Source organism: Salvia miltiorrhiza, chromosome 8, assembly GCF_028751815.1.
Source record: "Salvia miltiorrhiza cultivar Shanhuang (shh) chromosome 8, IMPLAD_Smil_shh, whole genome shotgun sequence".
In the NCBI taxonomy this organism is placed as follows: Eukaryota; Viridiplantae; Streptophyta; class Magnoliopsida; order Lamiales; family Lamiaceae; genus Salvia; species Salvia miltiorrhiza.
Genome location: NC_080394.1, coordinates 22,524,315 through 22,539,972, shown reverse-complemented (window position 1 = coordinate 22,539,972; position 15,658 = coordinate 22,524,315). Strand labels below are relative to the sequence as shown.

Below are 15,658 nucleotides of genomic sequence, written 5' to 3'. Positions count from 1 at the left end.
CGAGCTGGTTATGAATTCAAGAACATTAACAAAACAAACTCACACAACAATTTGACAACATACAATAATTACATCTTCAAAAATTAAGGTCTCTCTTTTGTATTCTTTCACCAAAGGAAAAACTTTCATTTGCAATACCAAGAAGCCTGGAGTGATACTCAGTGATGTCTTCATTCTCATCCATTCTAAGCATCTCAAATTGAGTAGTGAGTTGTTGAATGTGCAAGTTCTTGACACGAGTGTTTCATTCGTACGTGTTTTGAGTAATATCTCAAGTCTCCTTAGCACTTCCACACATCCAGAGCAAATTGAAAACCTCCATGCAAATCGTCGTTTAAATGAAATTAAGAGATTTTTTATTAGCTCCTGAGGCGGTGAGTTCTCTAGCAATTCATTTACCTCTAGGTTTGATATTGCCCTCAGTATCTTTAGAAACTAAAGGACTCTAGCCAGAGGTGATAGAGGTCAACCCGTTCTCGTCCTAAGACCTTATGAAGGACATGATGCACATATTTCAATAAGCGAAGTTGTTTCCATCCAAAAGTGGAGGGCGAACAATAGAACCTCATTATTTCTGAGAGGCCATTGGGAGATAAATCTTTTTATAATCCCGGGATCAAACTTGAAAAATAGGCAACCTGCTCTGGTGCCAATTGAAAAAGATCAAACTTATACTGCAGTGTTATGTGAGAAACCAATGACTAAGAACTCGTAGTGATACCACACACACAATCGAATAATGTAGAAATCAACAAGTAAAATAATAAACCACACGCACAAGATTGATTACCCATTTCGGTGATAACACAACTACGTATGGGGGCCACGCCCAGAGGAAACTTTCCACTGCCTAAAGATGAGTTACAAAGGACTTACACAAGAACCGACTCATATGCCCAAGCAACTCTCCAAATCTATACCAACGGTGAAAGCTAGCAATGCTTGAAACAAGCACTTGCTTGGATGCGAGTATCGAAACTCAACAACACCCCAACAAAAAAATAGGGATAAACTCTAAGACGATTCCGGTAACAATACAGATTACAACTCAACTATTGTAAATAGAAGAGAGAACCAACCTATCTTCCACAAGCACAAAGAATGCAAGTGAGACAACTATGAAAATAAGACTCAGAAATCGCAGCGAAAACGTGAGTCTTCAATAACACATATATAGAGTGTACCGGTGGAACCCTAGATATGTTACCATGCATCGCTAGGTGAATATTTCCTTAAGAGAAATATTCTAAACGAACAGGTAATGAAAAAAGGCAAGAAGATCTTACTAAGCTGCTCCACACGCCAGATAATACATGAGGATCTTCACTATGTATCTTTACCAAAAACATCTGCTTCACATAAGGAAAGTTTCTAAATGTTGTAAAAGGAAATTACGAAGCCCTCACACTGTCACTCAAGGCAAAAATAATCTGCTTCGCATAAGAAAGTTTCCAAGCATTGCAAAAGAAAACTACAAAGCACTCGCGCTCTCACTCGGAGTAAACAGAGGCCTTCCCGAGATGTGTCTGACAAATTAGTAAAAATACATATACTTACACTACTAATTTTGATAAGTTTAAAGTTAAGGGCATAAGTGTCTCAATTTTTTTTTACTATTTAAATTAATTGTATATTATATTCAATGAGTTTTATTTTTTAATTAATCACCATGGAGCTAACCACAGTGTGGTTGAACAACAACACACAATTTGTAAACACGTGCAACACATGTCTTAAGGGGACATCTACTTTATATGATTGATAAGATGTATAATAAAATATTTTTATATCAAGATAAGAATTTTTTTAATCTCACACTTTCAATACTATAAAAATCTAACAAAATTGAGTTGGTCTTGGGTGAGGTTGACCTCATACCATGAGACGGGTCGGGGCGCGGGTCGGGTGGGTTTGGGCGCGGGTCTGGTGGGTAAGGGCGTGGAATGGGCGGGCCTGGGGTTGCATTTAGTATATAAAAAGTGTTTCCTTATAAATTCTAAAATCAAGTGTGGTGTAGTTGAGGAAAGTTCTAATTTTCTAACCCATCAAAGTTCAAAACTTACATATAGCATTTTTTATGTTTCATTTTTTTTTTTTTTTGCGTTTTTTTCCCTTTTGTTCTTTTTTTTTTTTTTTGCATATGCGTTTTTTGTGTTTCTTTTTGCATTTTTTTTCTGTTTGTGTTTTGTGTGTGTGTGTGTGTTTTTCCATTTTTTCTATTTTTCTTTTTGCATTAGCGTTTTTTGTGTTTCTTATTGCGTTTTTTTCCCTCTGCTTTTTTTTCCTGTTATTATGTTTATACTGTATTTTTTTTCCCATTTTTGTCATATCAATGATTACTTTTTATTACAATAATAATTACTTTAGTAAAGCATTTTATTTATTTTCTTTTATTTTTTTATTTAATTTTTTCTTTTCAACATTTTCTATATATTTTTTCTTTTTCCATTTATTTAATTTGTTTTAAAAGATTATCTTTATTCATATCAATGATTATTTTTTCTTACAACTATAATTACTTGACCAAGTCATTAAAATTACAAGTTTTCGTAAGTAAAAATAACATTTTTTGTGAAAAAGGTAATAATTTTGAAATATTACATTTCTTCATATGAATAATTACTTTTTCTTAAGACAATAGTTACTTTTAATGAGTATAAAATATACATTTGTTAGCACTTAGCACAAATGTATACTTATGTTAATGTAAATATTTATCTTCATTCAATATAAAGTATAATATTTTCTAAACCCTGAACAATAAATCCTAAACCCTAATAGAAATATTTACTTTTAATAAGTATAAAATATACATTTGTTAACACAAATGTATACTTATGTTTTTTTTTTTTAGTTAAACAGAGTAAGCAATATAATATTGAATAAACTACTTCCATAACTTTATCTCGACATAGTTATAGAAACAACTCGAAATGAGTATCACCAACAACATCCCCTAGCACGATAATTTTTCAATTATATTACACCCTCCACGATCAAACCCTAACAGGAACAGAAATTTTAAGTAGTCTTTTGAAAGAAAGCATCAATTGAACGAGTGGCGAAAGGAACGGGTTTCTTATCTGGCCGCGATTTAGCACGATCCCCCGGTGGATTCTTCTCGGTCGGCTGAGGAGGCATCGGGAGAGAATCGAGCAGAAAATCAGCAGTCGGACGGTGTCGTTTGGTAGCAACTCGAATGTGTTCGACTGTTACAGTTTTTCTCTTCTTCTCGACGGCGGCGTGCGCCGATTTCTCAGCGAGGAATTGAAGGAAGAACTGGGTGGAGGAGGCGACTAGGAACAGGGCTTCGGAGTTGACCTTGTTGATATCCTTGTCGAGTTTCATGATGTTCTTGACTCGGCGAGTCGGGATCTCGAGCTTGTGCAGCTCGTCGATGGAGGCAGGGTTTTCTCCTTCCTCTTGCTCTGCCATTGTAGGGATGCTTTGCCTGCTGTGACGATGATGGGAATTTGTGTTGATGGGGGCGGAATTTGGCGGGAAATAGCAGATTTGGTCGACGAAAAAAAAAAAAAAAAAAAAAAAAAAAATGTATACTTATGTTAATATAAGTATTTACCTTCATTTAATATACTATATTATATTTTTTACACCATAGACCCTGAAAACTAGACCTTAAACCCTAAACCTTGAATAGTTACTTTTTTATTATGGCAATAATTACTTGACCAAATAGTTAAGAATAAAAGTACTAACGAGTAAAAATAACATTATTTTTATTCATATCAATACTTAGTTTTACTTACAAAAATAATTACTTTAGCAAATAACTAAAATTAAAAGTACTTATCAATAAAAATAAACATTATTGTGAAGAAATGTAATATTTCAAAAGCATTACTTTCATTCATAATAATAATTATTTTTTATTACAACAATAAATACTTTGCATTACAACGACAATAACTACAACAAATGTAATAATTTTGAAACACTACATTTGTGCATATCAATAATTACTTTTTATTATGATAATATTTACTTGATAAAAGAAATAAAGTACAAATTCTCATTAATAAATGTAATAATTTAGAAACATTACATGTCATCATATCAATAGTTACTTTTCTTCAAGACAATGATTACTTGAATTATTATTTGATTATTTTTTTTATATATTCTATTTATTTTCTACGTCATTCAAAGTAATTATTATTATAATGAAAAGTAATTATTGACATGAAGAAATGTAATGTTTTTGAACATTACTTTTCATCACATCAATAGTTAATATAAGTATTTACATTTATTCAATATAAGCAAAAAATAAAAATTAAAAAAAAAGGGAAAAAACTCAAAAAAAAATGAAACACAAGAAATGCTACAAAGAAGTTTCGAACTCGGGTGGACTAAAAAGTAGAAAATTTCTCCAACCACTACACCACAACCTATTTTGTCATAATAGGGAAACAGTTTTATATATATTAACATTCGACTTCAGACCCGCCCATCCCACACCCTGACCCGCCAGACCCGCGTCCAGACCCACCCGACCCGTCTCATAGGGTGAGATCAACCTCACCCAAGAATTTGCGAACAAAATTATTTCAAATGATTGAAACAATCAATGACACTGGAAATATCTCAAATTTTTAATTTATTTATGTGCATAAAAAATTAATTTTATTATTTTCGTGTATTAAAACTAATCATGTAAAATAAGCGCATCCAAAGAGATAATTTTCGGATCATGAGATTCACAAATTTTAATAAAAATCAAATTGGATATATCAAATTTTAAATCTTGAAGCATCTCATATAAATTTCCGTGTTTATCGATTAGCATGGTCGGCCGTATTTTAATTTTCTTGAATTTCCTAATAGTTATGTGCCGGTCAAAATCAGCCACTTCCAATAAAATTGCAAAAGGGAAAGTTTGAAGATGACGGTGAGAACATGGCACCATTAATTCTCTCTCAAGCCATAATTTTTTCTATTAGTAAAACACAATTAAATTGGAAGGAGAGAGAGAAATAGAGCGCAAGAGTCGCGGAGAGCACGATCCATCCGTATATGAATGAGAAATCCGCCCACTCTTCTTTCACTCGCAATTGACTCAGCTGTCCTTAATTTCTCTCGAATTTCCGATCTTTCCTTCGTCCCCGAGCACATTCTTCTCGATCTCTTGGAGGTATGTCTGTATAATCTCTACGGATTTTGTACATCTGCGTTGCATTGGCGTGTGAAGAAATTTTTTGAATTGCTGAGAATTTTTATGTGTCCTTTTCGGGTTTTTGAGATGGGATTGTGCTGATCTTACGAATTAGTGTTTGTTTCCGATGTGAGTTTGTGGTGTTGAGTTCTGCTGACCATCTTTATTTTCTGTGTGTGTGAATTTGGGTCTAATTTTTGTGAGCATTGTTTTAAATATTTGTCATCTTTAGTGCAAATAAGATTGTTAGGGAGGAGTGGAAATGAGTCTGGTTTGGTTATGCTGATGAATTTAGCTTAAGTGAACTTTGAGGTAATTGTCATCATCATCATCATCATTGAAAATGTTAAGCATCGGATTGGTTAGCTGAGCTCCGTAGATTTTTTATGCTGCCTAAAAGCATTCCTGAAATTTTAGAAGCGATAATTGCCAAAATGGTTATTTATGATCTAAGGTTTTTTAAGTTGTGTTGAAACACTCACTGAAATAACATGTTGCGTGCGACTAGAAACGAGTGCATCTGCACTGCTGTCCTTTGCTTTGTTATTTATTGAAAATGTGATGAGCTCCTGCTAAGAAATCTGTATACTGTTGACAAACCAGAGTTTAGATTTACATTTCTCGTATCTTTTATTCAGTTTCCACTTAATTCTACTTGTTCTGATACATCCATCAGTCTAGTAGAAGTCAAAATTTAGTGGTGCATAACATGATACGAACTGACCTTAATACTCAAGCTCATCCACAACTGTGTTTGGAAAGTGACCACACAACAGTGCTTTTTCTTTTAATATATCTATTATGTTTTTTTTATCACTTGACTTCTCTAGTTTCTGATGGGTATAGTAAACTTTGATATGTTTGGATGCAGTTGTAATTGTAATACTCGGGAGTTTTTACTTTGAAAGGAGCAGCAGTGCTTTCCAATTTTCTCTACAGTTTCAAACACTTGGCAGAGTCCCTAAACAAAGCTACATGTTGCACCAAACAATTAAATTTTAAAAGAAATTATGTTATGTGACTGGATTCTTTATGATCGCTAACTTCTATGTGTTGAGAAACAACTCAGCGAACCTGAAGTTGGAACTTATGATGACTTCTTTTTTTTTGAGTCCATTATGATGATTTTATTCTTTGTTAAGTTTAGTGTATATAAGTTTTATTCATGAAAATACAGGAAATGTTGCTCTTGTCCTCCATGAGAGAGAGATTGTATTACATTTGATTTCTACCATCTTAGCTAAATTTGAACTTTCTTCCTAAAACTTATTTTTCATTCTTAGAGGATATTATTAGCTGGAAAACTGAATGAGAAGATTTTGAAGTTATTTATTGCAACGGGGAAAGAAGAAGTCCTTTCTTTCATTGAATCACTTAATATCCGACAACCTCTGATTCCTGTTCTTCCAACTAGTAAGTTATTATGTCAATAAACCATGTTACTTGATTTCAACTGGTGCATAAATTATCTCCCAATTCCTGGCAGGATGCTCTGAGAGATTTTGATGCTGTTTGACTTTGTGAGATTGTGAAGCTATAAATGAAAGCTGAAAACTAGCCTTTACCTGAGAAATTGCTCGTGATATTCGATTGTTGCTTTACTAGAATCCTGAAATAATGGCTGAGGTTACCATTAAAAATGATGAGGTGGACATTGTCATTGGTGCTATTCAGTCTGATCTTACATCATTCATGGAAGCATGGAGACCATTCTTTTCCCATTTTCACCTAATAATTGTCAAGGATCCCGACCTAAAAGAGGAACTTGTGATTCCTGGTGGATTCAACCTGCATGTCTATACAAAGTCTGACATAGATAAAGTTGTTGGCTCGTCAACGGGTGGCATTTCTTTTTCTGGCTATGCTTGCCGCTACTTTGGCTATCTTGTATCGCGTAAAAAATATATCATCTCAGTTGATGATGACTGTGTCCCTGCCAAAAACAGCAACGGGGAGTTGGTCGATCCTGTATCCCAGCATATCATCAATCTCTCGACCCCAGCTACTCCTTTTTTCTTCAACACTCTCTATGATCCTTACTGTGAGGGGGCTGATTTTGTCCGGGGCTATCCTTTCAGCTTACGTACTGGAGTAGAATGCGGTCTTTCGTGTGGGCTGTGGCTCAATCTTGCAGATTTTGATGCACCTACGCAGGCCCTGAAGCCATCGTTGAAGAATACTAGGTACGTTGATGCAGTTCTTACAGTACCAGCAAGGTCTATGCTGCCTGTGAGTGGGATCAACATCGCTTTCAACACTGAGTTGGTCGGACCTGCACTGACACCGGCGTTTAGGCTGGCGAAGGAAGGTAATCTGAGGTGGGAAACAGTCGAAGATATATGGACCGGGATGTGTGTGAAGGTTATCTGCGACCACCTGAGGCTTGGCGTGAAGAGTGGGCTCCCATATGTGTGGAGGCAGGAGCGAGGCAACGCCATAGAGAGCTTGAAGAAAGAGTGGGAAGGCGTAAAGCTTATGGAGGATGTTGTCCCATTCTTCCAATCATTGCGGCTATCTGAAACGTCTGTGACAGCAGAGGACTGTGTGGCTGAGATAGCTGCAGCCGTGAAGGAGCGCCTGGGGCCCGTAAATCCTAAATTTGGCAGCGCAGCTGCAACTATGGTGGAGTGGATGAAACTATGGAAGCGCGTACGAGCTCAGTAGATTCTATTTCGGTATCCTTAAAATCTGTGGTTCCACTGCTTAGAGTTCTGTTACTTGCTCTTTAACAAACTCAATATAGAGGTGTTGGGATAATGATGTTACCTTCTTCAACTGTTGTGCTCTTTGTGTGGTTCAAGTTTTTCAAATGGTAGTTTAATTGTTCACATCTCTCTCTCTCTCTCTCGTTGGTGATGACGAGGAATTTTCAGATCGCTACTTAATTGTTGACGATTCTAGTTTCTATAGTAGAATGTGGTGGATGTTGAAACAATTTACGTTCAGCAGCAACATTTTTATGCAGCCTATAAGTTCCTACTTTATTTTAATTTCCAAGAATTGATTTATAAATTTATACTAGTTTAATATGTATTTTCCGTCTTAATTCAATAGGCCACCGATCTTGTAATTTATAATAAACATAAAAGAAAAACAACATTTTGGGAGGGCATATTTGTTTGAGAACAAGAGAGAGAAATATAAATATTATTTTTTAAATAAAAAAAGATAATTATTTGTTAAAAATCAAAATAATCGTTGCATTTGATTGCTAAATTTCATAATTAAATTACAAGCTGCTCCAGATTTAGCATTTGGTTGAGAGCTTGATTATTTTTGTAGTTAATGAAAATAATTTTGAAGAAGCAATAGTTGATTCTCTAAATAACACTTAGAACTACACCATTCAGTAATCCGCATCTACAAAAACAAACACACTGAGTAGTACTATTTTAGAATCAGTAAAGCACTAGCTGATCCCTAGTTAACAAGGAGCAATAGAAGATCTGTTGTCTTGTATTCAGCCACCGGAACAACTGAAGCAACACCTAAAAGAGAGGGAGCGGGAACGACGGGGTTTCTCAGCTTTCGCCTCGAGACTCTCCCGTGGAAAATGCTTATAAAAAGCTTGCACTGCTCCCGTCACACCATCTTCGTGTTCCATCGCTCTTGCAAGTTCTTCAGCTTGTCCTTTTACCTGCAGCCAACCACAGTTTATACTTGTTACATAGGATGAGGGAAACTATCTCGACCTACAAGCTGTTCACTGATCCAAACCAATCATCTTTCAGTCTAAAGGCTGTCACTCTTTACCAACTAGGCTAATCATTTCCATCTTTTAGATAAAAGCAAATTCCTGTCGTCTTCAGACACAAAAGCCTACCATTTATCTAATCAATACGGTGCAAAATTAACAGATATACCTCAGGATCTAGCATGAACCGGATGGCGGAAACCAATTTGTCCAAGTTAAATTGGTCGACGGGGATTGGTTCCGGACCCACACCTCTGGCATGTACCTGCTCTCCCCAAAACGGTTGGTCTCCGAAGAATGGTATAATCGTCGTTGGGCACTATGAGGCAGTAAAGAAGCATATGAGAAAAAACTATTGCAAAAAATTCTTGAGTGATGTGAGAAAGAATGTGATTACTGCAGCTTTAAGACCAGCAGCCGTTGTTCCAGCGCCTCCATGATGAACCTTCAATATGCGCAACAAAAGCCAAATTAGATCGCCTGGTGTCGAGCCTTCAATATGTACCCAATGAGCTGAGCGAGCCACAACATGTACATTATCATTCAAAAAGTTGTTTGATATGGCACAAATCCAAATTTGTAAGATGAGAGTGCTGCAGAAACTTGGCTAAACAAACAAAAAGTTACTTACTACGGCTGCACATCGAGTAAACAACCAATCGTGGGGGCAATTATCCAGAGAGTAGACAAAGTCTTTAGTCTCTGCCACTGAGGGAAAAGAGAAATATTAAAGGAGATTTCTTAGTAAAAAAAAGAAGCAAATATAAATTGAAACATAGCGTATTAGTTTGTTTCTTTACACGGTGAATAGAAATTGGAACATAAAGAAAACATACAATTTCCCAAGCCGCCCCAGCCTTTATTAATGATGCCACGCTGTTCGGTAATTTCAAGAGCTCGAACAATTATCTGAGTCATTTTTTCAGGTTCTTCCACCGGCTGACAGACAGAACAACAGATGGAGTTTTCATATATTCTATAAAGATATTTTTTAAACATGACAATCACAGAACTAAGCAAAAAGATAGGACTTTTAACATTCTTGAAGAATTTTAGTTTCATTATTCTAAACGGCCTCGACCCTCAATTAGCTTAACCATGATCGAACTAAGACCATTACTTTTCTAGAAACCAAGCAATCGAACATTAGACTGATGAGAAAATGACAAAACTGACGTGCAATATTGGCAGTCAACTTTGCTTAGATTGCAAAAGACCAAAACAAAAAAATAAAATAGGAAGAACACCGGGTAGATACTTACAAGACTTCCAAATCCAATGTAGATAGGCTTTTTACCATCATTAAGCCAATTCACTAGTGAGTCTGGAGGTACATAATTTGAAGCGAGGTCCAGGAAACAAAAGCCCACCACATCGATCTTTGGCCCCCAATCTGCAGTCTCAGAAAGATAAGCACTACATAAACAGTATTCTTTATTGCCAAAAGCTAATAAAATATATAATTCAATAAACGATACATAAATAAATAAATAACCAACAGTTTTATAGCGTAGAGGAGAAATAAGGAATCCAAACACCATAAGTGAAGGGACAAAGCACCAAAGACTCGGGGCCAAAAGGAGAAGGAAAACTGTCGAGGGTAAAGCATGAGTTATCATCTTCCACAAGACAGAAAAAAATTCCTCACTAAAATATAAGTATCATAAAAAACAAGGTCGGCACTCTATATATATGCATAAGGAATAGGGAGAGATAGAACTTACCTTTTGGTTTAGGAACAAGGTGGGGACTCCAAATATATGCATAAGGTATGTCTGGAGGAGAACTATGTGAATTGCTTAGATATGTGACGGGCCTTAATTTCAGTTCTTTCTTCCTGAACTCATTTATCATATCACGTATTCCCAGCCAGATTAAACCATCGACAATTTGATACGATAGCTGCAAGAATAAAAGGCAATTAGTTTGTGGGAGTTTGTGTCGGATCAGCAGTAAGATATATGATCTACTCACTTTATACGCAACCGGTTGCTTTACACGAGAAAGAGGATGTGGAAATTCACTTGTGGGTCTGTGCACGAGCATGGGGGGAAATACAGTGGATCACATATCAATAAGATCAATTAAAACTAGAGCAATAAAAAAAGCATTAAGAGAACAAAGTATGATAAAAACACTTTCTACTGAACCAATATGCATCAAGAAACTAACTGAAATTTGTTCCCAGGGTCAATATGATAGAATTGATAGAATGAACGAGCATCGAGAAATTAATTGAGATCTCCTCCCACAGTCAATGCAACATAATTGCTAGAATGAAGGAGACTGAGGATATACAAATGCACAAAACACTTACGTCCATGGCATGGTGAAAATTATGTGCAGCGGTACATCCAATGCCTCGGAAACATGTGTATGTCCTGAGGAAGAAGTTCTGCACTTAATCAGATGAATATGCCTTGCAAAACGTTACATGAAAATCATTGTATCAAAAGCATCATTGACTGGGAAATTACAAAATAAAATAGACAGTAGCCAAGATGACTATAAATGTTGGAAAGGGATTATTAGACTTCTAATTAGTAATTCAAGTTAACAAGCATGACCAGCTTCTTTTGTATCCAAGAAAGAAGAAATAATGTGCGTGTGTTGGCCAAGCGATAAGGGGTTAATGCCTAAAGCCAAAGTTCTTGGGTTCGAGTCCCCTGTGGCCGGCCTTTAAATTTCTTTATTTAATACTATTAATTTATCAAAAAAAGAAAAGAAAGAAGAAATAAAACTAAACTGGATGGGATATGCGCTGTATCATACCATATGCAGGAGGGTTGGCAATTATTGCATCTGCCTCGAATGGAATTCCGGTATCAGGATCAGGAGCCTTACATGCTCGATGCAGGGAGAAAATAATATCTTTTATTTGGCTTCGCTGAATTTGTATTTCAGAAGGTCCCGATGGCAAGAAGCCTTTATTCTTGACCATGTCTGCAGAAAAGAATATAAGTGGACATTACTATTAGTATTAATAGTTGATACGAAAACCATCCACCATAAACAACTTGGAGATGAAAAATCAAGCGCAGAAGCAGGTCTCTTATATCTAACAACAAGAATATCTCTGATTTCATTAACAGAAGCTATTTCTAAATCTTGATTGCCTGATGCAAAGATGACGAGTTCTTGGATAAGTATGTGGTAAAACTAATCTTGTTTGCCTGCATACAATTCTGCAACAATAAATCGGATTTGTCCATTTCTTGTTTGTACATAAAAAATCAAGCTCTTTCCTTCTTTAACTCTTAAGTCATACCAAGTGAATTACTCCCTCCGTCCCATTACAAATGTCCCACTTTCCATAATGGGATGTCCCATTACAAATGTCCCATTCCTTTTTTGACAATATATTCTCTCTCTATACCTATTATTTAAATAATTTCCACCAACCTACTTTATCTACTTTTTATACATTTCTTAATCTCTGTGCCCAAAAGTAATGGGACATTTGTAATGGGACGGAGGGAGTATAAAATACGCAAAGCAGCACCTCATCTGAATTATGAGCTGAATCCAACGGAATTTGGACAGTAAAAATATCTTGAGATCCTGTAATTTTCAAACAAAAGTTCCACCTACATTTAGTATACCATTCTAGAGAAGTCAACTTTGATCAGAAGAAAAGCAGTCCTAACCAACAGCGCCGACAAGTAAAAAAGTGAGACAGAGTGGAAGAAATGAGAGGCAAATGAATATATTTTTAATCAAGAACTCACAAGCAGCAAGGACTTTTGGGTCTCCACCAAGAGGGTAAAATTCCAATCCAGATGTCAACACAAAATCCTTGAAATTTGAGTGAGTTGCAAGTCTAACCCTATGACCATCTGCCTGCCAATAAAATCCAGCATCAATTGTTCAAAGGCAACTTCTACAAGGAAAAAAAATACTGAGTAAAAAATAGATGAAATTAATAAAACACGGGGAACATAGGGGCTGTAGAAGCCCAAACAAGCTCAAATAAGCTGGATATGGTTCATCTCAAATGCAGAAACATCAATACATAATAGAAACAGCAACATATGATAATAATCAAAAAAATCAGCAGAGCAGGAGAGTCAATTTGTGGAGGACGTCACCTATGCTCAGAGAATAATTGGCCAAGAAAATTGTCAGAGATTATATGGATAATACTGTCGGGCTGAAAGAAAAAAAAGAATATAGGCGGACAAAGTTCTTAGGAAAATTCCAAATACCACAAGTAAAGAAAAGGCAAGCGAAAGATAAGCGTTTCAAAGATAGTGACAGAATCAAGAATTCAAACAAGAAAAATAAAATTGTCTACATGGAAAGGAGACTCAAAGTAGTAAAGTTACAGAAAATAATTATTCAAAAGTAAAGGGAAGAATGAATATGTTGTTCCTGATTCTGGAAGAAAGAGTAATTGCATTCGAAAATAAACTAGAAGCTTGAAGAATGGTCAAAGTAAGAGCTTGCATGAAGGCATCCATATTAAGAGAATTTTTCCAGCACCTGTAAACGTTTTCCAATGGCAACAAATGGTTGCACATCACCCCTTGTTCCAACAATTAGCATTACAATTTGAAGCGGAGGCAGCGATATCGCATCTTCAGTGTCTCCAGGTTCTTTATCTCCATCTCCACGATGTGTTTCTCCAGTACCCAATTCAAGAGGTTGATTGCTAACACTTATATCTCCAGGAATGTCGAGTTTTACAGTTCCATCATTTTGAACGGTGGCTAATCGATTCAACATTTTGAGCTGTCAAAAGTCCAGGACCAATATGTGATAGTTATCTTACTTTTGTGCAATAAAATATTTCTAAATTTGCTCACAGAAATAAAAGAAGGTATAGACATCACAAAAAATCTCATATTGCAATCAACCTTCTTTTTCGAGGGCACGTTTATATCGAAAAACTGTTTCGCCAGGACTATAGAGTGGTTCTGTTTATTTTCCCCAATCCCATTAAGATGACTGGATGTAGGATCCGAATGCTGTTTTGCTGACTTCTCCATGCATCCAGATTTCTGTCTGCAAAGATTCCTGTCAACCGATCCTAAGCAATGCAGATCAGACATAACAGGAAATGGATGCACAAATACTCTTTCAAACACAATGCACGAAAAAACGACTAGGAAAACAAAAAAGGATATTTTGCAGTGATTTATAACTCAAAAAATAGAGGGATGCAATAAAAATTCAGAATATACAGAGTAATATTATAATTTATACGCCGTAATATAAAGTGTCAGCTCCAATCCTTAAGTCTGTCCATCGTTGAGAACAGCCATTACCTCAATATCTTGAGACAGCGTGGTCCTTTAATTATACTCTCATCACACTTATCGTTCAAGGCCTAAAACCGGCCTACGGTGATGGCAACGCAGTTACCTACCTTCATATTTCTGGTATTGCAATTACTAATAATAGGATAGACGAAGTACAATAGCCTGCACGGGCCATATGGATTCTTTAAAAAGAGAAAACCTTTTTAGAAGTTTTTCATGATGTTAGTCCCCATCTAATTTAATGACATTTATAACTTGCAGATGAGACCTATATCACTAGCAGCCAATAGGTTTACAAAATCACCAAATGTACAAATTCATGAAACTTTTCTGAGTCATAGAAAAAGGTCAATAATTCGACATAGTCCAAGTTTTACAAGTCACCAGAAAGCTAAGTGACAACGAGCATAGGGCACTAATACCTTCTTCTTTTAGCCTACCCGCAGTTGCTACTCATGAGTGTGTAAGTTGAGTTATTGAACCTGAAAGTACTGAACATCTAGCCCACGCATTCGGTTTGGTCCAGGTTTTTGTTAGTAAGTGTGTTTTAGTCAGTTTCAGCAGAGCTATTTCCCATTATAAAATGCCGCCTTATTCCCTGTAATTGTATACGAAAATACTGTAATAGTGAAAAGTCTTTGGCTTGGCAGCGCATCCAGACGATGTCAGGTTTCACCTATAACCAACTAAACGATTCGGTTTCAACTTTCAACGTCTTAATTAGTGAGGCTATACCTCTAAACGCTTTATCACCCCAAAAACTCAAAGCCTAGTCTCAATTCCTAAACAACAACTACTTAATATCAAACGATTAATTGAATTTTGTTTTATCATCCAAAAATTCAAGAAATCTCAACAGGCATTGTACCCTAAGCTTCGGCAACTTGTACATCCCAAAACACAAACAATCCCTAAACAAAATTTCAACTAAAATATTCTTCCCTGAAACAATGAGTATTACCTGAATAACTCAACCTGCGATGATCCCGCGAAACCCCATTGCTGCCCTCACTCTTCTTCAATCCATCAGCACCATTGCTGTCCCTCTCATCTCCATTTTCTCTCTCTATCTCCACCTCAAAATCGACAGGAACCTCCGCCATTACGACGGTCGGTGCCCAAAAACTCAATTTTTTGTGAAAAAGCAACACGGACGTCACTTCTTCTTTTCTCCCTTCATTCACTCGAAAAAGATGACGCCCTGGTTTTTTTCATGCATGCAATGCAAATGTGAGTAAAGTGGAAAAGGTGGGGTGGGGTGGGGCGGGTGCAGAAACTTGCTAATTCCTTGGCCCCTTGAAAACTTGTTCGATAATGCAAAAAAAAAAATGGTGTTGAAGAAAGCTTGATTCTGATTCGTGTGTTGTTTCAGGAAGGTGGTTTGATTCTGGTTGTTTGGATATGGAGAAAAGCGTCGTGGGTATATTTGTCGAGACACGTTACCGAGAAAGTCGGTGCCTTTGGATTTAGGCCACCTGCTGCTGCTATGCCGCCCTTACTGTTCCCACTATCATCAAACTAGTACATTGG

General features: G+C 36.3%; 4 protein-coding genes across 5 annotated transcripts; 2 read left to right on the top strand and 2 right to left on the bottom strand.

The window, feature by feature from the left end:
- Positions 1-2,873: 2,873 nt before the first annotated feature.
- LOC131001893 (uncharacterized) lies at positions 2,874-3,522 on the bottom strand. Its single transcript, XM_057928527.1, has one exon. The coding sequence runs from the start codon at positions 3,433-3,435 to the stop codon at positions 3,022-3,024; it is 414 nt and encodes a 137-aa protein (XP_057784510.1). The 5' UTR covers positions 3,436-3,522; the 3' UTR covers positions 2,874-3,021.
- A 1,294-nt stretch (positions 3,523-4,816) lies between these two features.
- Positions 4,817-8,001, top strand: LOC131001892 (uncharacterized). Its single transcript, XM_057928526.1, has 3 exons — positions 4,817-5,152; positions 6,457-6,586; positions 6,660-8,001. The coding sequence occupies exons 1-3, from the start codon at positions 5,039-5,041 to the stop codon at positions 6,677-6,679; spliced, it is 264 nt and encodes an 87-aa protein (XP_057784509.1). The 5' UTR covers positions 4,817-5,038; the 3' UTR covers positions 6,680-8,001.
- On the top strand, positions 6,791-8,001 carry LOC131001891 (probable UDP-arabinopyranose mutase 5). The gene has a single exon (XM_057928525.1). It carries the CDS (start codon positions 6,791-6,793, stop codon positions 7,835-7,837), a length of 1,047 nt encoding a protein of 348 aa, XP_057784508.1. The 3' UTR covers positions 7,838-8,001.
- A 467-nt stretch (positions 8,002-8,468) lies between these two features.
- On the bottom strand, positions 8,469-15,524 carry LOC131001889 (sterol 3-beta-glucosyltransferase UGT80A2-like). Of its 2 annotated transcripts, XM_057928523.1 has the most exons (15): positions 15,090-15,415; positions 13,724-13,896; positions 13,350-13,598; positions 12,596-12,707; positions 11,640-11,810; positions 11,185-11,248; positions 10,842-10,899; positions 10,592-10,769; positions 10,130-10,260; positions 9,704-9,806; positions 9,499-9,575; positions 9,360-9,380; positions 9,265-9,312; positions 9,037-9,186; positions 8,469-8,810 (listed from the first exon to the last, which is right to left on the bottom strand). In XM_057928523.1, the coding sequence occupies exons 1-15, from the start codon at positions 15,229-15,231 to the stop codon at positions 8,634-8,636; spliced, it is 1,854 nt and encodes a 617-aa protein (XP_057784506.1). In that variant the 5' UTR covers positions 15,232-15,415; the 3' UTR covers positions 8,469-8,633. The 2 variants fall into 2 exon arrangements, with proteins under 2 accessions (XP_057784506.1, XP_057784507.1); XM_057928524.1 differs by lacking the exon at positions 9,360-9,380 and having other exon boundaries at positions 15,090-15,524.
- Between the last annotated feature and the right edge of the window lie 134 nt (positions 15,525-15,658).

Bases quoted from the DNA above. Each gene is read 5' to 3' on its own strand.
- LOC131001893 (XM_057928527.1), bottom strand. From the start codon at position 3,435: ATGGCAGAGCAAGAGGAAGGAGAAAACCCTGCCTCCATCGACGAGCTG.
- LOC131001892 (XM_057928526.1), top strand. From the start codon at position 5,039: ATGAGAAATCCGCCCACTCTTCTTTCACTCGCAATTGACTCAGCTGTC. The intron at 5,153-6,456 runs GTATGTCTGTAT...TTTCATTCTTAG, and splicing joins TTCTTCTCGATCTCTTGGAG to AGGATATTATTAGCTGGAAA. The intron at 6,587-6,659 runs GTAAGTTATTAT...AATTCCTGGCAG, and splicing joins GATTCCTGTTCTTCCAACTA to GATGCTCTGAGAGATTTTGA.
- LOC131001891 (XM_057928525.1), top strand. From the start codon at position 6,791: ATGGCTGAGGTTACCATTAAAAATGATGAGGTGGACATTGTCATTGGT.
- LOC131001889 (XM_057928523.1), bottom strand. From the start codon at position 15,231: ATGGCGGAGGTTCCTGTCGATTTTGAGGTGGAGATAGAGAGAGAAAAT. The intron at 9,807-10,129 runs GTAAGTATCTAC...TCTGTCTGTCAG, and splicing joins ACATTGGATTTGGAAGTCTT to CCGGTGGAAGAACCTGAAAA. The intron at 9,381-9,498 runs GTAAGTAACTTT...TGGCTCGCTCAG, and splicing joins TTACTCGATGTGCAGCCGTA to CTCATTGGGTACATATTGAA.